Source organism: Leucoraja erinacea, chromosome 8 (assembly GCF_028641065.1).
Source record: "Leucoraja erinacea ecotype New England chromosome 8, Leri_hhj_1, whole genome shotgun sequence".
NCBI lineage: Eukaryota > Metazoa > Chordata > Chondrichthyes > Rajiformes > Rajidae > Leucoraja > Leucoraja erinaceus.
This window is the reverse complement of record NC_073384.1, coordinates 68999210-69025414: the sequence shown is the minus strand read 5'-3', so window position 1 is coordinate 69025414 and position 26205 is coordinate 68999210. Positions and strand designations below refer to the sequence as shown.

General features: G+C 44.6%; 1 protein-coding gene across 1 annotated transcript in view; it reads left to right on the top strand.

Moving 5' to 3' along the window:
- birc6 (baculoviral IAP repeat containing 6) overlaps positions 1-26205 on the top strand; it is a 348945-nt gene that overhangs the window by 280565 nt on the left and 42175 nt on the right. The window contains 4 exon segments of the mRNA XM_055639933.1: positions 13996-14206; positions 19049-19194; positions 20708-20818; positions 25378-25595. Of these exon segments, the coding sequence (XP_055495908.1) occupies positions 13996-14206; positions 19049-19194; positions 20708-20818; positions 25378-25595 (686 nt within the window).

Genomic DNA, 26205 nt, shown 5'->3' with positions numbered 1-26205 from the left:
TAAGTTGATACCAACTGAAATTATTGATTATTGGGATTTACCTTTAACTCTATTAATTTGTCTGGGACTCCGCTCTGAGGCAAGAGATTGGAATTAATTGAAGCCTGTAACAACCTTGTTATTATCAAGCAGCCTTCTGTTCATCAAGTGTAATTGACAATATATTGCCTTTCAGCTGTGCTATTTGGGCCTGCACTATCAGTACTATACAGCATGCAAAGAAGTAAACCCTCAAGTACCATGTGGTCATTGTTACCAGATCTATGCTATTTCCAGCTGAAACTATCATAATCACCATGGTGGACGAACAGTATTCAGTATTATTCCACTAACTTTTCATCAGTAAATCTTCAGTTAATTACAAACTGATGCTATTTCTCAAGGATGGGAAATTGCTTATACCATCTCTAGTTACGGATGTGGATGGGATTTGCATGAGTTACCAATTCTTTAGTTATATGGTATCAACTACCTATAGACACTAGGTGCATTCTGTGGATTAAAGGTTTGTGCGAAAATGCATAACCTGCATGCTCGTCCAAGTTGATACACTTCGGTGGTGGTAAATGTTAATCACATGGGTGCAATCAAGTCAAAGTATCCGGTGATAGTTTACCTAACCTCATTTGGGACCGGTGTATCATTATGTAAAATCAATGACTACACAGTATGGGTGTTGGATCACAAAGTATTTAATTACATTGTGGCTCGATGGAACACTAAAAGATCGAGATATTTGCACCCAGGCTCAATCACCAGTTGCAAAAAAAAATATGTGGCATATCAGTGGCGATGGGTGCATTCTCGCTACACTGGGGAGGAATGTTCTTTTATGTCTTCCTCTATTTTTGCCTCATCAGACGGGTCTTTCAAAAAATTCAGCAAGTTCCCGCCTCAGGCATTTTCATAGTGCCTGCCTGGCTTATACAGCCATGGTTCCCGCTGATGTGGGGAATGATAATAGAACCTAATATGGTTATTTCTAGACACAAAATTTGCTGGTTTAGCCGTGATGCGGGAAACCATCCTCAGCATGATATAATCAAATCATTGGCTTACGGACTCTGAGAAGACCGTTCCTGCGGCTCGGGTTGTTAAACCAATCCATGAATGTGCTCACTGCAGATTGGAGGAATAGCACCAAAATAACAGTATTTCCTCAAAAGGAGATGGGAGGTATTTGTTTTATGCTTATACTACATATAATTCGGCACGGATGACTGACGTCTTGAAGTTCAGGCTTATATGGGGGTTTGACAATCATTAAGTTAAAAGTGCCATTTACTATGCTAAAGTGCCTTCTCATCATATTGGCTGCGGGGAGCAGAATGCACTCTTGTCGGGTCTCACACTCTGAGATCTAGATTATGAAGGGTATCTTCAACCCGAAACTTCCCAGGCTCAGGTACGCAGAGATATGGGATGTTAACATTGTGCTACATCGCTTCGCCGGTGGGTTCCAGCTACATCCCTGTCCTTGGTCAAACTCACTTACAAATGGTTATGCTCATAGCGCTGAGTGCAGCGCAACGGGTCCAGTCATTGCATAAACGGTGACTGGACAGGATAATTATATCTGCAGGCTGAATAACACATGTTTATGACTTAGTCAAGCAGAATAGACCACGGGGCATCAGGTCTCAAACTAGGTTTGTTCACATATCCCATGGACCTTCTGTTGTGTGTGGTCACACATCTACACCAGAATGTTAAGGTCACTTAGAGCCTTAGAGACTCTGAACTAGCAATGTTGTTAGTTACATATAGCCTCATAAGAAGGTATCACTACAGACCATCTCCAGGTGGTTATACTTATACAGGAGTAAACACTGACATTTCAAGTCTCACTCCACCAGGGCTACAACAACCTCAGCAGCAGGGTTATGGAAGTTTGCGGGACCACATCCTAGCGGCTGCAGGATGGTCAAACTAGCGATATTTCCAAACATTTAGTACTACCCATTGCCAGATCGGGGGTATTTGCCAACTCTATGTTAGGTTCTGTTCATAGTTACCTCCCGGTTGAGGGAGGTTACTATTATCATTATTTGTTCATTAATAGCATCAACATGTCTATATCTATGTCATGTCTGAATGCATTATTAATGTTCACTCATCATTGGTCACTGATGCAGTGTGTGATGCATGGACTCGTTTCCACGGCATGAAATCACAGAGCTTTGAAATCTTCACGTGACAACGAAGTAAAATAGTAAGATTAAATGAGAACTTACCAGTTTGAAGTTTGATCTTTATTTTATGAGGAGTAACGTTGAGGGATTACCTGCCCTCCACGCCCACCCTCTATCATAAAGGTCAACTGGTAGTCTAGTTCTTTTATCTTACTATCTTTAGTTTGACTACTGTTATCTGTGATTTCACACCGCTGCTTTGAAGATTGACGCGCATGCGTGCTGGAGGGGTCTTCACGTAATCCCTCAACGTTACTCCTGATAAAATAAAGATCAAACTTCAAACTGTTAAGTTCTCGTTTAATCTTACTATTCTTTGCCACAGAAGGCTGTGGAGGCCAGATCAGTGGATATTTTTAAGGCAGAGGTAGATAGATTCTTAATTAGTGCGGTTATGGGGAGAAGGCAGGAGAATGGGGTTAGGAGAGAGAGATAGATCAGCTATGATTGAGTGGTGGAGTAGACCTGATGGGCCGAATGACCTAATTTCACTACTATTCCTTATGAGAATGACTCCATTCCAACAGTAAGGTATAGCTCTCTCTTATGGGTAAACCATGTTCTAAACCAATCCAGATTAGCAAGTCACCATGGGTGCCATGCATCTTAAGGGCCTGTCCCAGGCACGCTAATTACGTGATCTCATCGTTGCGTTGAGGCGCACGGGCGTGAGGCCGCTCCCACTGAGAAGGGCGGAGGGGTATGTATTTGTGCGCGACATCGCGCGGGGCTACGAAATTTTTGTAGCAAACGAAATCTTCGCGCGCCAACGGCCTGTCGCGTAACTGACGGCCAAAGTGGGACAGGCCCAAGACCCTGGCGCGACACAACGTCTCACCTCCAACAGTAGCAGAAGCAGGCAAACGATCGCCGAACTCGACCTGGGGCTCACGGCTGTTGCAGTCCGGATCCGCCCCCATTTCTACTCCCAGAACGGGGCCAAGAAAATTGAAGATGGACACAAAATGCTGGAGTAACTCAGCGGGACCGGCAGCATCTCTGGAGAGAAGGAATGGATGACGTTTCGGGTCAAGACCCTTCTTTGAGACTGAAGAAGGGTCTTGACCCGAAACGTCACCCTTTGCTTCTCTCCTGAGATGCTGCCGGTCCCGCTGAGTTACTCCAACATTTTGTGTCCATCTTCAAATGAGGTCACGCGCTCCAGACGGCTGTGCGGGCGCATGAAATCGCGCGCGACCTTCGTGGGACCGTCGCGTAATTAGTGTGCCAAGGACACGTAAGTGGGACAGGGGCTTTAATCTTCTTCGATCATCAGAAAAATACACTAAGTGCTGCAGTAACTCAGCAGATCAGGCAGCACCTCTGGAGAACATGGAAAGGTGACATTTCTGGTTGGGACCCTTTTTCCGCTGTCTACTATCAGGGATCTTGTCAAATATCTTGGTGCTGTAGAAGTAGACAACATCCCCTGTCTTACCCTGATCAATTACTCAATCTCAAACATTTGTCAGATCTGACATGGTCTGCACCAAGCCATGCTGACTGTCCCTAATCACTCCATTCTCCTCTCAATTGGAGTAAATTATATCCCTACGGATCCCCTTTAGATGCTCCACTACCTTTGATGTTCTTAAAGATAGTTATTCCGAAGATAGACACAAAAAGCTGGAGTAACTCAGCTGGTCAGACAGCATCCGTGGAGAACATGAATAGGTGACCCTTCCTCAGACTGGAGGCCTGGAAGTCTGAAGAAAGGTTTCCACCTATTCATTTTCTCCAGAGATGCTGTCTGACTCGCTGAGTTACTCCAGCTTTTTAGACAATAGACAATAGGTGCAGGAGTAGGCCATTCAGCCCCTCTGGCCAGCACCGCCATTCAATGTGATCATGGCTGATCATCCACAATCAGTACCCCGTTCCTCCCTTCTCCCCATATCCCTTGGCTCTGCTATCTTCAAGAGCTCTGTCTAGCTCTCTCCTGAGAGCATCCAGAGAACCAGCCTCACCGCCCTGAGGCAGAGAATTCCACAGACTCACAACTGTGTGTGAAAAGGTTTTTCCTCATCTCCGTTATAAATGGCTTACCCCATATTCTTAAACTGTGGCCTCTGGTTCTGGTCTCCCCCAACATCGGGAACATGTTTCCTGCCCCTAGCGTGTCCAAATCCTTAATAATCTTGTATGTTTCAATACGATACCCTCTCATCCTTCTAAATTCCAGAGTATACAAGCCAAGCTGCTCTATTATATCAACATATGACAGTCCCACCATCCCGGGAATTAACCTGGTGAACCAATGCTGCACTCCCTCAATAGCAAGAACGTCCTTCCTCAAATTAGGAGACCAAAACTGCACACAATACTCCAGGTGTGGTCTCACTAGGGCCCTGTACAGCTATAGAAAGACCTCTTTGCTCCTGTACTCAACTCCTCTTGTTATGAAGGCCAATATGCCATTTGCTTTCTTCACTGCCTGCAAGGACCCCCAGATCTCGTTGTACTTCCTCCTTTCCCAACATGATAACATTCAGATAATAATCTGCCTTGCTGTTTTGCCACCAAAGTGGATAACCTCACATTTATCCACATTAAACTGGATCTGCCATGCACCTGCCCACTCACCCAACCTGTCTAAGTCACCCTGCATTCTCAGCATCCTCCTCACAATTCACACTGTCACCCAGCTTTGTGTCATCTGCAAATTTGCTAATGTTAGTTTTAATCCATTCATCTAAATCATTAATGTATATTGTAAATAGCTGCTGTCCCAGCACCGAGCCATGCGGTACCCCACTAGTCACTGCCTGCCATTCTGAAAGGGACCCGTTAATCCCTACTCTTTGTTTCCTGTCTGCCAACCACTTCTCTATCCATGTCAGCACCCTACCCCCAATACCATGTGCTCTAATTTTGTCCACTAATCTCCCATGTGGGACCTTATCAAATGCTTTCTGAAAGTCCAGGTACACTACATCCACTGGCTCTCCCTTGTCCATTTTCCTAGTTACATCCTCAAAAAATTCCAGAAGATTAGTCAAGCATGATTTCCCCTTCGTAAATCCATGCTGACTCGGACCGATCCTGCTACTGCTATCCAAATGTGCAGATCTTTCATCTTTTATAATTGACTCCAGCATCTTCTCCAGCATGTCAGGCTAACTGGTCTATAATTCCCTGTTTTCTCTCTCCTGCCTTTCTTAAAAAGTAGGATAACATTAGCTACCCTCCAATCCACAGGAACTGATCCTGAATCTATAGAACATTGGAAAATGATCACCAATGCGTCTACAATTTCTAGAGCCACTTTCTTTAAGTACCCTGAGATGCAGACCATCGGGCCCTGGGGATTTATCGGCCTTCAGTCTACCCAACGCCATTTCCTGTATAATGTGGATTTCCTTCAGTTCCTCCGTCACCCTAAATTCTCTGGCCACTGGTACATCAGGGAGATTATTTGTGTCCTCCTTAGTGAAGACGGACCCAAAGTACCTGTTCAACTTGTCTGCCATTTCCTTGTTCCCCATAATAAATTCACCTTTTTTCAGTCTTCAAGGGTCCAACTTTGGTCTTATCTAATTTTTTCCTCTTCACATACCTAAAGAAGCTTTTACTATATTCTTGGCTAGCTTACCTTCGTACCTCATCTTTTCTCCCTATATTGCCTTTTTAGTTATCTTCTTTTGCTCTTTAAAAGTTGCCCAATCCTCTGGCTTCCAGCTCATCTTTGTAATGTTATTCATGTTATATCTTTTATTTTTATACTGTCAGCCACGGTCGCCCCTTACTGCCCCTGGAATCTTTCTTCCTCTTTGGAATGAACTGATCCTGCACCTTCTATATTGTTCCCAGAAATACCTGCCAATGTTGTTCCACTGTCATCCCTGCTAGGGTATCTTTCCAGTCAACTTTGGCCAGCTCCTCCCTCATGGCTCCATATTCTCCTTTGTTCAACTGTAATACTGACACCTCCGATTTACCCTTCTCCCTCTCACATTGTAGATTAAAACATATCATATTATGGGCATTACCTCCTAATGGCTCCTTTACCTCGAGTTCCCTTATCAAATCCGGTTCATTATTCAACACTAAATCCTGAATTGCCTTCTCCCTGGTAGGCTCCAATACAAGCTGCTCTTAGAATCCATCACCGCGGCACGTCTATCTTCGGTTTAAACCAGCATCTGCTGTTCCTTCCTAAACGAAAGTTACTCCCCAGTCCTCCAGGACCTTGCCTGTATTAGAAAAGATACAACGATCTTCCTCAAATCCCTTGCAATGTCCTCTCTTGCCTCTCTCAATAACCTGGGATAAATATCATCAGGCACTTGCGACTTATCCACCTTAATGCTCTTCAAGGGCCTATACATCGTCACCTTGAAATTAAAATGCTGTCGCTTCACAGCATTATCTATGTCTTTCTCCTTGGTGAATACAGATGCAAGGTACTCATTCAGTATCTCGTCTACACCCTCTGACTCGAAGCATAAAATCCCTCCTTTATTCTTGACTGCTTCTACCCTCTCCCTGGCTATCCACTTGTTTTTAATGGATGTATAAAATACATTTTGCAGATCTGACTAATATCAAAATGCCCAATAATTTCTGTTTTAGATTGCATCGACTGCTATTTTTTTTAATGTACATGTGCATTCACGGTCAAAATTGTCAATAATTTGCACTTAATGTCTGATGTCAGCATTTGCAGCAACAATAAAGAGATAAAACAAAATCAAGCAACGGGTCAGGAAATCAACCTGCAGATTCCGAAAATAAGCAGCAGGTCAGGCAGCGTCTGTAGAGGAAAAAAAGGTGTTTCAGTTTGATGACTTTGCATCATGAGCAGTCATAAAATATTGATGTAAAGTCATTGGCTCTCTCGGATCAAAAGAATTTCAAAGAATTGCAATGTAAATGGAAGATTCCTCAGATATTTGTAATGCCATCGTTCTGTCAAACAATGCACAGCAGCGCTGCCAAAGTGGTGGAGCTGATGCCTCACTGCGCCAATGACCTGCATTTGATGCTGACCTCAGGTGCTGTCTGTGTGGAGTTTGCATGTTCTCCCTGTGACCACGGGTTTCCCCCCATATCCCAATAAAGTGTGGATTTTTAGGTTAAATAGCCTCTGTAAATTGCTTCCTGTGTGTAGGAATTAGATGAGATAGTGGGAAAACATGGAAGGTATGAACAGTGCAGACTCGGTTGGTCCAAGGGTCTTTTTTTATGCGGTATCTTTAAACTAAACCAAACCATGTGTCCTAACATCTTCATGTGTTGTTTTTGTTTAATTATCCATACCAGTGCAATAGGATATTTTTCTATAATAAAATACTTTGCATAACTTTAGCTGAGCAGAATTCCCTGCGGCGTAATCCTGACATTTTCCTCTTCTGTGATCCCAATGAGACAACATCCATTTTGTGTTGTCAGCCAACCTACTCAACAACACATCTACATTTATATGCAGGTCATTTATATACATTACAAACAACAGAGGTCCCTGCACAGATCCCTGCAGAACCCTTGGTTACAGACCACCAGACGGAATATTCAGCTGGCACCACAACCCTTCTAGGAATAAGCCAATTCTGAATCCATACAACCATGAATTCCGTACATCTTAATCTTGTGAATCGTGTTAACATGAGGGATTTTATCAAAAACCTTTCTAAAATACATGCATACAACAGCTAATGCCCTATCTTCATCAATCTTCTTTGTCACCTCCTCAAAAAAGTTCAAATAAAGTCAGTAGGATGCAATCTGCCACATATAAATCTATTTCTAATAAGTCCATTATTTTGCAAATAGGAATAAATCCTACCTCAAAGAATTTTCTCTCATAGTTTTTTACTGACATGAGGCTCACCAGCCTATTGTTGCCTGGATTAGTCATGGAGTGTAACAGTGTGGAAATAGGCCCTTCGGACCATCTTGCCCACACCGGCCAACAATGTCCCAGCTACACTAGTTCCACTTGCCTGCGCTTGGTCCATATCCCTCCAAACCTGTCCTATCCATGTACCTGTCTAATTGTTTCTTAAACTAAGTCGATTGTTTAAGAGAAGTAAAGCAGAAGGGCAAAAAGGGGCCAGGAGATGCTCTGGCTGGTAGCATTAAGGACAATCCCTAAAGATTGTATTAATACATAAGGGGGAAAGGGGTAACTAGCGAGAGAGATAGTGGCAACAGGAGATGGGCAAGGTCCTCAATGAGAATTTCTCCTCTGTATTTACCGAGGAGAAAGACCTTAGGACGGAGGAAATTGGAGCAGTCACTGGAAGTGCCTTGAGAGCAGTCAGGGCTACCATCGAAGAAGTACTGAAAGTACTGTCGTGTTTGAAGGTGGACAAATGCCTGATCAGATATATCTGAAGACATTGTGGGAAACTAGAGAGGAGAAGTGCGGGAGCCCTGGTTGAAATTTACGAGTCATCCTTAAATGCAGGAGAGGTGCCAGAGAATTGAAGGGTGGCAAATGTTGTGCCTCTTTGCAAGAAGGGCTGCAGGGAAAATGCTGGGAATTATAGACCGTTGAGCTTAACATCTGTAGTTGGTTAGTGACAGAAGAGTATTCTGAGGGATAGGATATCCAGGCATTTGGATGGGCAAGGAATGATTAAGAATAGTCAGCATGGTTTTGTACGTGGGAGGTCGCATCTCACAAATCTGATTGATTTTTTTGAAGACGTTACCAAAAAGCTTGATGAGGGCAGAGCAGTGGATGTTGTGTACATGGACTCCAGTAAGGCGTTCAACAAGGTTCCGCATGGCAGGCTGCTCTGGAAGGTTAGATCGCATGGGATCCAAGGAGAGATAACTGAATGGATAGCTAATTGGCTCCATGGAAGGGAGCAGAGGGTGATGGTGGAAGGTTGCTTCTCAGACTGGAGGCCTGTGACTAGTGGTGTGCCTCAGGGTTTACAGCTGGGCCTGTTACTGTTTGTCATCTACATCAATGATTTGGATGAGAACATACAGTTTGCTGATGATACAAAAGTTAGTGGTTTTGCAGATAGTGAAGATGGTTGTGAACGATTGCAGCCGGATCTGGATCGATTGGCCAGGTGGGCGGAGCGATGGTTGATTCCTTGATTGGTCTCTTAAACAATCGACTTCCCTTCTGAAACGAGACATAGTTTAATGACATTGATGTTTGCGTTGCTGTTTATGGGTCTCGACTCAGACACTTCACTAGTTAACCTTCCTGGAGTCCTCAAATCACCCCAGACAAATCAGCTATTTGTCATTTTGAATAGTAATTAACAATTTTAAACATTGTTAGCTTTTGCTGCAGATTTCTCATGCTCAGCAAGCATCCAGTAGTGTCGGAAGGAACTGCAGATGCTGGTTTACACTGTAGATAGACACAAAATCCTGGAGTAACTCAGCGAATCAGGCAACGTTTCTGGAGAGGGGGTTTTGTAATAGAATGAGGTAGTCAGTTATCAAGTCAATATGAAAAACATTTTTAAATGTAAGGATTATCATCTAGCAACAAGGTGGCTTAAAAGCTCTATGGGCCTGTCCCACTTGGGCGATTTTTCAGCGGACTGCCGGCAACTGTCAAGTTCCCGGGCGACTGTCAAGTTCCCGGCAGTTGCCTGAAAAACCGGGACCGCTGTCAGAGTGGAACACACACACACTCACTCACTCACTCACTCACTCACTCACTCATACACACACACACACACACACACACAGGCGCACACACACACACACAGGCGCACACACACACAGGCGCACACGCTCATACACACACACACTCATACACACACACACTCATACACACACACACACACACACAGACAGACAGACAGACACACACACACACGCGTTTTGTTAGACAGCGTTCCCCCCGCTTGCCTTGTCTAAATAATTCATACGGTGCAAAGCCAAGGTGATACAGACATACACCGCGATGAACAGGAAGGTCGGCACTGTAAAAAGACGGCTAAAGCACAGTCCTTTAAAAGAGGGGGGAGTGGTGGGAGAAGGAGTGGAGACAACTTTTAAGAAGACAGAGATACACGGCAGTGAAGTGAGGCGGACATTTAACATTACCGGTCGGTTATCCTTGGTTCGTAAAACTACTGCTTACCTTTTTTTTCCCAATCAGCCAATGAAATCCACCGGTCAGCACCGGCTCCAACCTGCTAGAACCTTCGACCTCCTGCCCGACCCACCTATGGCACGAGAATTCTTGCTGCTCTCCATGGCGGCTTCATTCCAGTCGCCGCTAATTTTTCGACATGTTGAAACATTCGCGGCGACCATAATGAGGCCGCGACTAGTTCCCAGAATGTGGGAACTCCTCACGACCATGAAGGCGACTCCCCGGCAACCACCCGCGAACATGTGGCGACCGCATAGTCTCCTGCAGTCGCCTAAAAAGATGCCTCAGTGGGACAGGCCCATATAGCTGTTTAATGCACTGTGTAGTGTTTATCTTTAAACCATCCAAAAATATTCAGATAATTATAAAGATGATGGTTAAATGCATTGAGGTGCTGCAATCTAAAGGGAGACTGAGCAACACCCAGCATTACATCCTTTCATCGTATTTAAAATGAACATTGGTTTTAGAATGATCTGAAGCAAAAAAATCTGCTTGGATGCTATATTTTCAATCTTTCAATCCTAATACATTGGATCGTGACCAGCCAAAACTATTTTTGAGTCTTGTCAGATGTGCTGATGCTAGTAATATTAAAATTAATTTTAAATAACTTTATAAAGACCTTCAGAGTTGGCAGATATAAATCTTAGTGTTATTTTCATGAAAACGTGTTTTTCACCCGAAGGGAAATTTCTGTTCCAAATAACAATAACAATAAATCACCCAGGCAACTGTTTTTTATTAAAATAAACTCACGTTTAATGTACAAGTACTTTTTTTTCCTTATGACCTAAGTAGAGACGTACGAGTTGCCGCAGGAAGTTTCTCAAAAATGTTTCAGACTTAGTCCTGTCTTTCAATCGGGCACATGCCGTGAATAATTACTCAAGGTAGGCAGGCGGCTTTTAAAAAAAATCTTAAACCGCGCATGCGCATTTTGTTCTCTCCTTAATAAGGTTAAGGGGGGACTTGATAGAGGTCTTTAAAATGATGAGAGGGATAGGCAGAGTTGACGTGGACCAGCTTTTCCCTTTGAGAATAGGGAAGATTCAAACAAGAGGACATGGCTTCAGAATTAAGGGACAGAAGTTTAGGGGTAACATGAGGGGGAACTTCTTTACTCGGAGAGTGGTAGCGGTGTCGAATGAGCTTCCAGTGGAAGTGGTGGAGGCAGGTTCATTGGTATAATTTTAAAATAAATTGAATAGGCATATGGATGAGAAGGGAATGGAGGGTTATGGTATGAGTGCAGGCAGGTGGGACTAAGGGAAAAAAGTTGTTCGGCACGAACTTGTAGGGCCGAGATGGCCTGTTTCCGTGCTGTAATTGTTATATGGTTATATGGTTAATAATAAAAATTAAAAATAAGTAACAATTCTAAACCTCCTTCATTTTTTAATTACTGAATGGGTGGGGGAGGGAGGATGAAAGCAGGTGGAGAGATGGTGGGGAAAACGGGAGCAGCACCAGGACGTTGAATCAGTTGTAATCTTATTGAATGACAATAGTAATTCAAGGGACCAATTGGAGGGAGAGTTGGCAGATATAAATCAGACTCTCCATACGCCCGCTCACCTCTGGCAGTGCTCTCCGTCTGAGCATCTCTCACCTGCCGCTCGCTGAGAGCACTGCCAGAGGTGAGCGGGGACCAGCAGAAGGGGCTAAAGTGGCAGCCGGTTCTGCTGTCAGGTCCCGGCGGCTGCTCGCAGTCACCCAAGCTGATTCCTTCCTCGGAGGTAGCGGTCAGTTCTGCTGTCCGTGCCCGGAGCGCTGCGGCAGCCACCCGAGCTAATTCACTCCCCGGCCACAATGCGGTGGCTCCATGCCCAGAGTGTCGCAAGTGGGTTACTGGCCCCAATCCCCTCCTTCACAACGCTCCTGCTTTCCCCGCACCTTTACCCCGGGCCAGACTCCCCAAACACTGTGAAAGGAACCCTTCCCCCCACCCACCCGGGAAATACTGTATTTAAAAACATAAAGCACCAAGAAATGTACTAGCCACGGTATTGGTGCACGAACTCCATTCTTCTCTCTTTGCTTCCTAACATACCCTTCAGATAATGTCAATCCATATTTGAAAAACCCGCCAAGAAACTTGCGCTGTGCGTGCGCAGTAGGCTGCTGCACCTGCGCAGTATTGCAAAGGCAGAATTTCAGCTGCCTTCAGCTCCGCTTGAAATTGACGGCTTCAGGCAGCGCTGACGGCATGTGGGCTGCACAGACCATCTCATGTAACAAGTGCTGCAATTGAAAGGCAAGGAGAATTATGCCTACTTAAGAGATCGATCTCTTAGATAGGCATAATTTTCCCATGCCTTTACTATTTATATTTAATGATTACCATGTCATAATTTTAGTCGGGGTAGGCAGTACCTACCTTGCTACCCTGACGGCACGTGCCTGCTTTCAATACTTGCAGGAGCATGCTAACAATCATGGATAATGACAACAAGTATTAATACATATTAATTGTCTGACCAAAAAAAACCACAGCAATTTTTTTTTGAGTCATAGGGTGATACTGTGTGGGGGAAAAGGCGATTCGGCCCAACTTGCCCACACCGACCAACATGTCCCAGCTTTACTAGGCCCACATGCTCGCATTTGTTCCATATCCCTCCAAACCTATCCTATCCATGTACCTGTCTAACTGTTTCTTAAATGTTGGTTGAGTCCCTGCCTCAACTATCTCCACTAGCCGCTTGATCCATACACCCAGCACCCTTTATGTGAAAAAGTTACCCCAAAGATTCCTATTAAATCTTTACCCCGTCACCTTAAACCTATGTCCTCTGGTCCACAATTCACCTACTCTGGGCATCTATCCGATCTATTCCTCTCATGATCTTATACACCTCTATAAGATCACACCTCATCCTCCTGCGCTCCAAGGAATAGAGTCCCAGCGTACTCAACCTCTCCCTATAGCTCAGTCCCTCTAGTACTGGCAACATCCTCGTAAATCTTCTGTGTACCCTTTCCATCTTGACACCATCTTTCCTATAACATGGTGCCCAGAACTGAACACAATACTCTAAATGCAGCCTCACCAACGTCTTATACAACTGCAACATGACCTCCCAACCTCTATAATCAATACTCTGACTGATGAAGGCCAATGTGCCAAAAGCCTTTTTGACCACCTTACCTACCTGCCACCACTTTCAAGGAGCCATGCACGTATTCCTAGATCCCTCTGCTCTACAACACTCCGCAGAGCCCTACCATTCGCTGTGTAGATCCTGCCCATGTTAGACATCTCAAAATGCAGCATGAAAATTGCCAATTGTCTGTTTACCATGCGTGTTCATTTTTACCATTCAAAATAGCTGTTTTCCATTGTGTTGTTGATGTCAGTGCTGAACAACGTAGCACACTAGGTTTCCTGTTCTTGGTGACCCTGTATCTGATGCAACCAAAACTAGAGTGATAGAAGTCCAAATAATGTAACTCTTAAGTTGGGTGTAAAGAACTTGGTTGTTCTCAGTTTGATTCCTCGTGGTGAGAGAATAGAGTTCAAACTTTTATCTAAGTGCCACATGTTAGAATAGAACGGGTAAAATTACATTGATGTTAGCATGAGATGAACAAAACAATCCTTTCAGTGCAAGGCAATAGACCAGAGTCCTGAATCTGGTCATATTCGTGAGCTGAATGAATAAGTTCTGCTGCCCTTTTTCAAGTGTTATGTGCGTTAATCATTTTTACTTTTACTATTCACAGTGTTAGACATGGCTCGGCACGTTCCTCTATATAGAGCTCTTCTGGAGTTGCTGCGTGCCATTGCGTCGTGCACTTCCCTTGTGCCTCTCCTACTGCCTTTATCTGGAGATAACAGCGAGGAGGATGAGGAGCAGACTGAAACCCTGACCTCTGTTGGAACTTTACTCGCAAAAATGAAAACTTGTGTGGACACTTACACCAACAGATTAAGGTACGTTCTGGATGCAAATGTGGGCTCAAAATGGTCACATTCTGTTGGTAACCTAGGGTTATCGTTCTTTGTACCCCAATCTAAACCATATTTTAAAATAACTAGATGGAGTAAATTGACATTAACTATCTGCATATTTGATGCCAAATAGAAATCAACTACTTGATTCAAAATGTACATCTCAATATTCAGCTGTATTTTGCAAGCTGAATCATTGGGAAAATACTTTGTTGCCTAGAAAATCACTCCCTACCCCAGTCTTTATAAGCACACTGTTTCCCTTAACCATCTTTTCAGCCAGGTATTTCCCACTTATCGTGTACTGTGCATCTGTTTTCACCAGGGACAAGGACATGGAGGACAGTGAGAAGAGTGTGGACAACATTAATGTGCAAGGGCAGATTGAGATTGAGGAGGTGGTGTTGCGGCATTAAGGTGGATAGGTCGCCAGGACCCGACTGTATTTATCCCAAATTAACGAGTGAGGCAAGAGAGGAGATTGCAGGAGCCTTGACAAAGATCTTTGTGTCTTTGCTAGCCACAGGCGTGGTCCTGGTTGACTGGAGAGTGGCAAATGTTGTTCCTTTATTTAAGAAGGAAAGTAAAGTGAATCTGGGGAATTTTAGGCCAGTAAGCCTCACGTTAGTTTTCCATAGATCCCTGAAAGTGGCAACACAAGTTGATAGAGTGGTAAAGACAGGGCTGCCAACTCTCACGCTTTGAGCGTGTGAATCACGCATTTGAATAAATTCTCACGCCCTCACGTTGATCAGAAATTTCTCACGCACTGTGGTGAGAAATTCTGTGATCAACGACAATTTTAAAACTCAGATAAACTGCATGGTCCGCGGGTGTTGGAGAGCAGGGGCTGAGGGAGGGATGGAAGCAGCGGGCGGGTACAGATGCGGGGAGTCGGGGCTGGCGAGTGTTTGCGGGGCTGGCGAGTCTTCACTATCTTCCGGTCATGGAGCAGCCCCAGTGCAAGAGTCCCGGGCCGTCGGAGGTGGAGGAAGCGTTGCGCCGCTGCCACTAGAGTCTCTGTGCCGAAGGGACAGAGACTCTCAAAGGGAGGTGGAGAGAGAAAGAGTGGAAGGAGACGGGGGAGAGGGAAAGAGGGGTGAGAGGGAGAGAGAGGGGAGAGACAGGGGGGGGGGGTGAAGAGAGGAGAGAGAGAAGAGGGAGAGGGGGGGAGAGTGAAGTTGGAGAGGGGGAAGAGAGAGAGAGGGGTGAGGGAAGAAGAAAGAGGGAAGAGGTGGAGAGGGTAGGAGAGAATGGGAGAGAGAGGTGGTAAAAGAGAAAGGGGGAAGAGGGGGAAAGAGAGAAACGGGGAAAGAGAGATGGCGGGGCAAAGAGAAAGAGGAGATAGAGACAGAGGAGAATGAGAGAGGGGAGAGAGCAAGGGGGAGAGTGAGGTGGGAGGGAGAAATGGGGAGAGAGAGAGGTGAGAGAGAGGGAGACAGAGGGAGGGGGAGAGAGAAGAGAGAGAGGGGGAGAGAGAAGAGAGAGGGAAGGGAGGAGAGTGAGAGGGGGAGACAGGGGAGAGAGTGGGGCAATGCTCCCTCGGGCTTGGTCTCACAATTTCTCACTCCCAACTCTCCCAATGTTGGCAGCCCTGTAAAGAGGACATATGGTATACTTGCCTTTAAAGGTCAGTCATTGAGTATGAGTTGGATGAGAACATACAGGGCAAGATTAGCAATTTTGCTGATGATACAAAAGTGAGTGGTTTTGCAGAAAGTGAAGATGGTTGTGAACGATTGCAGCAGAATCTGGATCGATTGGCCAGGTGGGCAGAGGAATGGTTGATGGGATTTAATACAGGGAAATGTGAGGTGTTGCATTTTGATACGTCGATCAAGGGCCTGTCCCACTTACGTGTCCTTGGCGTGCTAATTACGCGACCTCGTGGTTGCGTTGAGCCGTGACGGTCCCGTGCGATTTCATGCGCTTGCACAGCCGTCTGGAGCACGTGATGTCATTTGAAGATGGACGCAAAATGCAGGAGTAACTCAGCGGGACCGGCAGCATCTCTGGAGAGAAGGAATGGGTGACGTTTCGTGTCGAGACCCTTCTTGAGTCTGAAAGAAGAGTCATAGGTTCAAGGCGAAGGGGACAGGATTTAATAGGAATCCGAGTGGTAACTTTTTCACACAAATGGTGGTGGGTGTATGGAACAGGCTGCCGGAGGAGGTAGTTGAGGCTGGGACTATCCCACAGTTTAAGAAACAGACAGGTACATGGATAGGACAGGTTTGGAGGAATATGGACCAAGTGGTGGCAGGTGGGACTAGTATAGCTGGGACATGATGGCCGGTGTGGGCGAGTGGGGCTGAAGGGCCTGTTCCCACTCTTTGACTCTATGACTGTAATAGTCAGAATGTTATGATGCAGCTTTATAGGACATTGATTAGGACACATTTGGAGTATTGCGTGCAGTTCTGGTCGCCCCTTTACAGGAAGGATGTGGCGGCTTTGGAGAGGGTGCAGAGGAGACTTACCAGAATGATGTCTGGATTAGAGAGTATTACCCCATACATTACATAGTTCCCGGGAGCGCTTGGACAAGCTTAGATTGTTTTTTTTTGGGTACGCAAGAGGTTGTGGGGAGAACTGATAAAATTATTGTTGTAGAGCAGAGGGATCTAGGAATACAGGTGCATGGTTCCTTGAAGGTGGAGTCACAGGTAGATTGAATGGTCAAAAAGGCTTTTAGTATATTGGCCTTCATCAGAGCATACACAAGTACAGTGCATTCAAAAAGTACTCAGACCCCTTCACTTTTTCCACATTTTGTTGTTACAGCCTTATTTTAAAATGGATTAAATTATTTTTTTATCATCAATCTACACACAATACCCCAGAATGAAGAAGCGAAAACAGGTGTTTAGAAATGTTTGCAAAGTAAATAAAATGAAATAACTGAAATATCACATTTACATAAGTATTCAGACCCTTTGCAATGACACTCAAAATTGAGCTTAATTCATCCTGTTTCCATTGATTATCCTTGAGATGTTTCTACAATTTAATTGGAGTCCACCAGTGGTAAATTAAATTGACTGGACATGATGTGGAAAGGCACACACCTGTCTATCTAAGGTCCCATGGTTGACAGTGCATGTCAGAGCAAAAACCAAGCCATGAAGACAAAGGAATTGCCCGTAGTCCTCCAAGACAGGGTTGTATTGAGACACAGATCTGGGGAAGAGTATAAAACAATTTCTGCAGCATTGTAGATCCCAAAGAGCTCAGTGGCCTCCGTCATTCTTCAATGTAAGAACTTTGGAACCACCAGGACTCTTCATAGAGCTGGCCGCCCGGCCAAACTGAGCAATCGGGGGAGAAGGGCCTTGGTCAGGGAGGTGACCAAGAACCCGATGGTCACTCTGACAGAGCTCCAGAGTTCCTCTGCGGAGGTGGGAGAACCTTCCAGAAGGACAACTATATCTGCAGCACAGCACCAATCAGGCCTTTATGGTAGAGTGGCCAGACGGAAGCCACTCCTCAGTAAAAGGCACATGACAGCCCGCTTGGAGTTTGCCAAAAGGCATGAGAAACAAAATTCTCTTATCTGATGAAACCAAGATTGAAATCTTTGGCCGGAATGCCAAGCGTCACACTTGTAGCGTCATACCCAAGAAAACTTGAGGCTGTAATCGCTGCCTAAGGTTTCTCAACGATGTACTGAGTATAGGTTCTGAATACTTATGTAAATGTGATATCAGTTATTTCTTTTTAATTACTTTGCAAAAATTTCTAAACACCTGTTTTCACTTTTATTGTGGGTAGATTTATGGAATAAAAAGAAATGAAATGAAATATCCATTTTAGAATAAGGCTGTAATGTAACAAAATGTGGAAAAAGTGAAGGGGTCTGAATGCACTGTACATGGATAGGACAGGTTTGGGGTGATATGGGCCAAACACGGCAGGTGGGACTAGTGTAGCTGGGACATGTTGGGTCTCGAACACTACTAAACACTAAACTATGAATTGTGGACTGTCTTTGGTTGCACCAAGAAATTCAGGATAGTTTGCACTCTTATTGTGGTAATTCATTTATTGGGTTTTTTTTGTTTATTTATGTGTTTACGGGCTGTAAATCACTGGTTGGCACACACTCGGTGGGCCGAAGGGCCTGGTTCCGTGCTGTTTCACTTTAGTCTCATTACACCTTCACTCTGATGCCACTGGTCTGCACCAGCGAGCCCTTCATGACCCACTGCAGCTGTAGTTGTGGCTCACGTTGTAGCCCCCAGGGACATCGCTTTCTTCAGACCGACGGGCCGCACCAGATCACCACTGCCCCCCCCCCCCCTTTTCACCTGCTGTCTGGTGTTTGTTCCTGTCAGCCGTCACTTTGTCTGCTTCCCGCCCCACTGCCATCTCCTCGCCTGCAGTCGGGGGAGAAGGAGCCAGAGGCCCCGGTAGAGGATGGAGAAGTTGAGTGGACAGAGCGGCGGCAGGGAGCGGGCAAAGCCAGGGCTGATGGGATGAAGTGGCGTCTGGTGAGAGGAGGTGACCGAGCGTGTCCTGTCTTGGCGGCTGTTGGAAGAAAGTGCTTCCTCCGGGGCTGCAGCATAAGCTGCAGCAACAGCCGTGCCGACTGGACTCTGTGGTGGGTGAAGAAAGGCTTGCGGGTGCATCGTGCGAGCCAGGGGTGGCGTCGGAAGCCGTGGCTGGGGAACCAGGGCTCCATCTGCTGTAACTGGGATCATTGAAACGGTGTCTGTTAAAATGAGGGTTTACTGTACTCACTTGATATCAGCATTTGTAAATATATTAGGAAAATTAGGTGAGCTCTTTTCAAATAACATAAATATTGCTTGCTCTTTCTAACAGATCAAAGAAAGATAAAAGCAAGACAGGATCCAAGACTGATGCAGCAGAGGCAGAATCTGAGGGACTAACGCTACTAGTACCTGACATTCAGCAAACTGCTGAGATTGTCCAGTTGGCAGCCACCAGCCTCCGACAAGCAGTACATGGTAAGCCTATTAACTGTTTATTACCAAGCAGTGTTTGGCAAAGATTTGAGATTTGACCAACCTATAGTTTTGTTAAAAGGCAAAGTTTGCTATTTTTTTGGCAGAATATTATTTAGTTTCTATTATTTCTGTTCATAAGTTGTAGGAATAACAAGTAATCCATTCTGCTCCTTGGACCTGCTGCATAATTCAGTGAGAAAATTATATTCCATAAGACCATCTTCCTGGCCTTTCCAAGTAATCCTTTATTCCCTTGCGTTTGCAAATCTCCTTATCTCAGTCTTGAACATTGTCCGACGACTTGGCAACATGGCTCTCTGTGGCAAGGAGTTACAAGACTCATTACCGTCTGATAGGAAATGATCCTATTTCAGTCTTAAATGAAAGCCCGCTTTCTTGACTCTCCCATGAGTGAAATATTTCTCTCAGCATTTTCCTGTCGAGCCACCTTAACATCATATTTTTCAATAGGATTGCACCTCCTTCTTCAAAAGTAGGATCTCAGCCTGCTTTAAGCCTCATAAAATAATGCCTCAAGACTGAAACATTTTGTCGAACCTTCTCTGAATTGCTTCCAATGAAATAATATTATTTCTTAAATTGGGGGAACCAAAATTATGCTGAGTGCTCTTGATGTGCTTTCACTAATGGCAGTAGGAATTCCCCACTGCTATATTCCAGCTCCCATGAAATATAAACCACCGCAAATTAAGTAAAACTCCTCTGTTACCTATTGCATGTATGTGCTCGCTTTCAGCATTTCATACTCATCACCCCCTACTTTAGATCATGCTGCAACTTTCTGCCCATGTTCGCAATTCAGCGTTCCAGGGTCAGTCATAGAGTGATAGAGTGTGGAAAAAAGCCCTTCGGCCCAACCTGCCCATGTCCCATCTACACCAGTCCCACTTGCCTGCGCTTGGTCCATAACCCTCCAAACATGTTCTATTCATGTACCTGTCTAACTGTTTCTTATATGTCGGGTTCGTCCCTACCTCAACTACCTCCTCTGGCAGCTTGTTCCGTACACCCACCACCCTTTGCTTGAAAAAGTTAACTCTCAGATTCCTATTAAATCTTTTTCCCCTTCACCTTAAGCCTATGTCCTCTGGTCCTTGATTCACCTACTCTGGGCAAGAGACCTATTCTATTCTTCTCTTGATCATATATACCTCTATACGATCACCTCTCATCATCCTGCGCTCCAAGGAATAGAGTCCCAGCTTACTCAACCTCTCCCTATAGCTCGCACCCTCTAGTCCTGGCGACATCCTCATAAATCTTCTCTGTACCCTTTCCAGTTTGACAACATCTTTCCTATAACATGGTGCCCAGAACTGAACGGAATGCTCTAAATGTGGCCTCACCAACATCTTATACAAGTGCAACATGACCTCCCAACTTCTACATTTAAGATATCTTTCGATTCTTTTCGCTCATTCTCTTTAAGCCATTGGAAAAGATTTCAGTAATATATAGGATTTGCTACAGTATTTAATTGGATCTCTTTCAGAAAAGAAAATAGCAGAATCAACAAATAAAGCAATGATGAGGTCGAGGCCCATGGCAGTTACACGCTCTTTAGAGGAAAAATATGTAGCTACAATGAAAAAGCTGCAGTTTGGTAAGTTTATTTATTCGTGGTGAGATGGGGCAATGTTACGCTTCGCGCATTGAGATTATATCTGTGACAGTTCTTTAATAAACAGGTCAATGAGCATAGTTGAATAGTCTTGTCACATTTGCAGTGGCTTAATGAACTGAGGGATTCCATTATATGTTGTAATTTGTATCAGCATCGTTTGGTCAGAAAGGGAAGTGTTGGCCAGATTTCATTTGTCAATGTGGCACTGTGGTGTGGCTGGTGTGTTAACAGTGTTAACATTAGAGGGCCAAGAAAGCTTTATTTCTACAGTAAATAGAATTTACCCGATTCCTATTTAGTTTAGTTCAATTTAGAGATACAGCACGGAAACAGGCCCTTCGGCCCATCGAGTTCACACCGACCAGCGACTCCCCCACATTAACACTATCCTACACACACACACACACACACACACACACTCGGGATAATTTACATGTATACCAAGCCAATTAACGGACAAACCTGTATGTCTTTGGAATGTGGGAGGAAACCAAAGATCTCAGAGAAAACCCACGCAGTCACGGGGAGAACGTACAAACTCTGTACAGACAGCACATGTGTTGGGGATCTTTTGTTAAATTGAATTTTGTTTCAGTTAAGATATCCACATTTCACAATTCGGCCGATTGAGTGGGTATTTGCTGCTAAATCAGCTAAATCCAGATCCCATCTAAATGTGAGCATCTTTGCAATTTATCCTGTGCTATGTTATCTTGTGCCTTTGTACTTCATACATGAGCAAACGAGAGCAGCAGTGGTTCAAATGAATTCAAGATGTTTTTTGTCTCTTACCATGTGTTTATTCAGGAAAGCTGTCTGTAGATAATGATTCTCTGAAAGATCACCAAATAATGACACGAAAATCAAAACATCTGCAAAATAAGGGAAAAAAATTCAAATGTTGGGATAAAATATAGTGATAGATGAGCACCTGAAAGAAGTGACACAGGCTTTCGTGCTCTGAAGGAAATGTTAATGTTATTTCTGTCCAAATCCTCATTTGCACTGAGGAGCAAAGCATAAATAATACATGTTTATAATATCTTGTTGGAATGCACAGGATTTGTTTCCTATTGTCATGGAATATTCAATGTTTCATCCACTCTGTGACTGTGCATTCCCTAATTGATCTCAGGATTTAAAAATGTGCCATTGTTACCAATCTGATACGTGCATTGTAGTTGACAGTGTACTATGTTTACATATTCTGTTGTGCTGCTGCAAGTAAGAATTTAATTGTTCTATCTGGGACATATGACTATAAAATACACTTGATGAAAGCAGAAAACCTATCAAAATCGTGCCAATGGATTTTCAAATATTACTTCTGTAGTTTTTGCTACATTTTGAAAAAGAAATAGCACTTTATTTTAATCTCTCAAGCTTTAATGTTTTCCCTTATTATACATAGAAACATAGAAATTAGGTGCAGGAGTAGGCCATTAGGCCCTTCGAGCCTGCACCGCCATTCAATATGATCATGGGTGATCATTCAACTCAGTATCCCGTACCTGCCTTCTCTCCATACCCCCTGATCCCCTTAGCCACAAGGGCCACATCTAACTCCCTCTTAAATATAGCCAATGAACTGGCCTCAACTACCCTCTGTGGCAGAGAGTTCCAGAGATTCGCCACTCTCTGTGTGAAAAAAGTTCTTCTCATCTCGGTTTTAAAGGATTTCCCCCTTATCCTTAAGCTGTGACCCCTTGTCCTGGACTTCCCTAACATCGGGAACCATCTTCCTGCATCTAGCCTGTCCAACCCCTTAAGAATTTTGTAAGTTTCTATAAGATCCCCTCTCAATCTCCTAAATTCTAGAGAGTACAAACCGAGTCTATCCAGTCTTTCTTCATAAGACAGTCCTGACATCCCAGGAATCAGTCTGGTGAACCTTCTCTGCACTCCCTCTATGGCAATAATGTCCTTCCTCAGATTTGGAGACCAAAACTGTACGCAATACTCCAGGTGTGGTCTCACCAAGGCCCTGTAAAACTGCAGTAGAACCTCCCTGCTCCTATACTCAAATCCTTTTGCAATGAAAGCTAACATACCATTCGCTTTCTTTACTGCCTGCTGCACCTGCATGCCTACCTTCAATGACTGGTGTACCATGACACCCAGGTCTCGCTGCATCTCCCCCTTTCCCAATCGCCCACCATTTAGATAATAGTCTGCTTTCCCGTTTTTGCCACCAAAATGGATAACCTCACATTTATCCACATTTATACTGCATCTGCCAAACATTTGCCCACTCACCCAGCCTATCCAAGTCACCTTGCAGTCTCCTAGCATCCTCCTCACAGCTAACACTGCCCCCCAGCTTAGTGTCATCCGCAAACTTGGAGATATTGCCTTCAATTCCCTCATCCAGATCATTAATATATATTGTAAATAGCTGGGGTCCCAGCACTGAGCCTTGCGGTACCCCCACTAGTCACTGCCTGCCATTGTGAAAAGGACCCGTTTACTCCTACTCTTTGCTTCCTGTTTGCCAGCCAGTTCTCTATCCACATCAATACTGAACCCCCAATGCCGTGTGCTTTAAGTTTGTATACTAATCTCTTATGTGGGACCTTGTCAAAAGCGTTCTGGGAGTCCAGATACACCACATCCACTGGTTCTCCCCTATCCACGCTACTAGTTACATCCTCAAAAAATTCTATAAGATACAGATGTTTTGATCTTTGTGTCATTATCTGGTAACCTTTCTGGAGAATCATTTTGTGCTGACATTTATTAAAACATTTATCACAACAGATAATCCTCCGACATTTTCACCACCTCCAACGGAATCGCACCACTGGCCACATCTTCCCATCTCCTCCCCTTTCGGCTTTCCGCAGAGACCACTCCCTCCGTAATTCCCTGGTCAATACGTCCCTTCCCACCCAAACCACCCCCTCCCCTGGCACTTTCCCTTGCAACCGCAGGGAATGCTACACTTGTCGCTTTACCTCCCCCCTTGACTCCATCCAAGGACCTAAGCATTCTTTCCAGGTGAGGCAGAGGTTCACCTGCACCTCCTCCAACCTCATCTATTGCATCTGCTGCTCTAGGTGTCAACTGCTCTACATCGGTGAGACCAAGCACAGGCTTGGCGATCGCTTCGCCCAACACCTCCGCCCAGTTCGCATTAACCAACCCGATCTCCCGGTGGCTCAGCACTTCAACTCCCCCTCCCATTCCGTATCCGACCTTTCTGTCCAGGACCTCCTCCATGTCCATAGTGAATCCCACTGTAAATTGGAGGAGCAGCAGTTTACACCCCAGTGGTGTTAACATTGACTTCTCCAATTTCAGGTAGTCCTTGCTTTCTCCCTCTTTCCCCTCCCCTTCCCAGCTCTCCCACAGCCCACTGTCTCCGCCTCTTCCATTCTTCTTCCCGCCTCCCCACCCCCACATCAGTCTGAAGGAGGGTCTCGACCCGAAACGTCTCTTATTCCTTCGCTCCATAGATGCTGCCTCACCCGCTGAGTTTCTCCAGCATTTTTGTCTACCTTTATAATATAGATAAATGTGAGGTTCTCCACTTTGGCGTCAAAAACAAGGGGGCAGATTATTATCTCAATGGGGTTAGGTTAGTTAAGGGGGAGGTGCAGCGAGACCTGGGTGTCCTTGTACACCAGTCACTGAAAGTTGGCATGCAGGTACAGCAGGCAGTGAAGAAAGCTAATGGAATGTTGGCCTTCATAACAAGAGGATTTCAGTATAGGAGTAAAGAGGTTCTTCTGCAGTTGTATAGGGCTCTGGTAAGACCACATCTGGAGTATTGTGTACAGTTTTGGTCTCCTAATTTGAGGAAGGACATCCTTGCGATTGAGGCAGTGCAGCGTAGGTTCACGAGATTGATCCCTGGGATGGCGGGACTGTCATAGGAGGAAAGATTGAAAAGACTAGGCTTGTGTTCACTGGAGTTTAGAAGGATGAGGGGTGATCTTATAGAAACATTAAATTATAAAAGGACTGGACAAGCTAGATGCAGGAAAAATGTTCCTAATGTTGGGTGAGTCCAGAACCAGGGGCCACCGTTTTAGAATAAAGGGGAGGCCATTTAAGACTGAGGTGAGAAAAAACGTTTTCACCCAGAGATTTGTGGAATTCCCTGCCACAGAGGGCAGTGGAGGCCAAATCACTGGATGGATTTAAGAGAGAGTTAGATAGAGCTCTAGGGGCTAGTGGAATCAAGGGATATGGGGAAGAAGGCAGGCACGATTTATTGATTAGGGCCAATCAGCCATGATCACAATGAAAGGCGGTGCTGGCTTGAAGGGCTGAATGGCCTTATCCTGCACCCATTTTCTATGTTTCTAAAACATAAATAGCTTTCCAATTTATTATTGTGCTCTCAACTAGATATGTTGTCCCACTAACGAGAAAAGCATCTTCAGCTAAACCAGCCCGATCTAATCTCTTATTACTGGCAGATTTGCTCCTTGATGATGTTATTGGTTAATGTTGTTTTGTTTCTGAGTGTGTGTGTGTGTGTGTGTGTGTGTGTCAATATCTCATGGGTACACTTACATTTTGCTTGCTTTTAGATACTGCTGAGATGGTCACAGAAGATGATGATGGGAAATTGGTGTTCAAAGTAAACTATCATTACATGTCTCAGGTGAAAAATGCTAGTGATGCTAACAGCGCTGCCAGAGCCAGACGTCTTGCCCAGGAAGCTGTCACACTCTCGACGTCTCTGCCTCTTTCCTCTTCATCCAGTGTATTTGTGCGCTGTGATGAGGAGAGATTGGATATCATGAAGGTAAGTGCATTATTATGAAGCTAGATAGTAAATCTGCACATGTGCAATGGATTTCATTCATTTCTCTAAATTCATTCAATCTTAACATGCTCTGTGAACCATGTGGGATTTCTAAAACTAAAACAAGGCCAAGGCCAAAACCAACATGAGTGGTTCACAGGAGGGCTAACCAAACCAGAAGTTTGCATAGGAGGAGCAGGGTGATTTATGAGGATTAAGGACTGGTGTAGCCATAAGGAGATCAATACAATACCATACAATAATACTTTATTAGCGAAGTATGTTTTTCATTTGCCAAGTCATTGCCAAATAAAAAGCAACAAAACACACAAACTTCCCAGGCAAGGGATCGGCTCCGATGGTAAGTTCACCCCCCGCGGTGGGGCTGAAAGTCAGTCCAGAGCGAGTCCTCCTACTCCAAGATGTTAGGCCGCAGAGTGACCAGAGATACAACTTGGAAAATAATCATATTTCAGGCGGGGTAAGAAATTGAAAAAAAGTTTCCCCAATCCCCTCCCCCACCCCCCACATAAAACAAACCAGAGGACAATAACACAAACTTTTAAAACACACTAAAAATAACAAAAAAAAGACAAAAAAGCAGACAGAC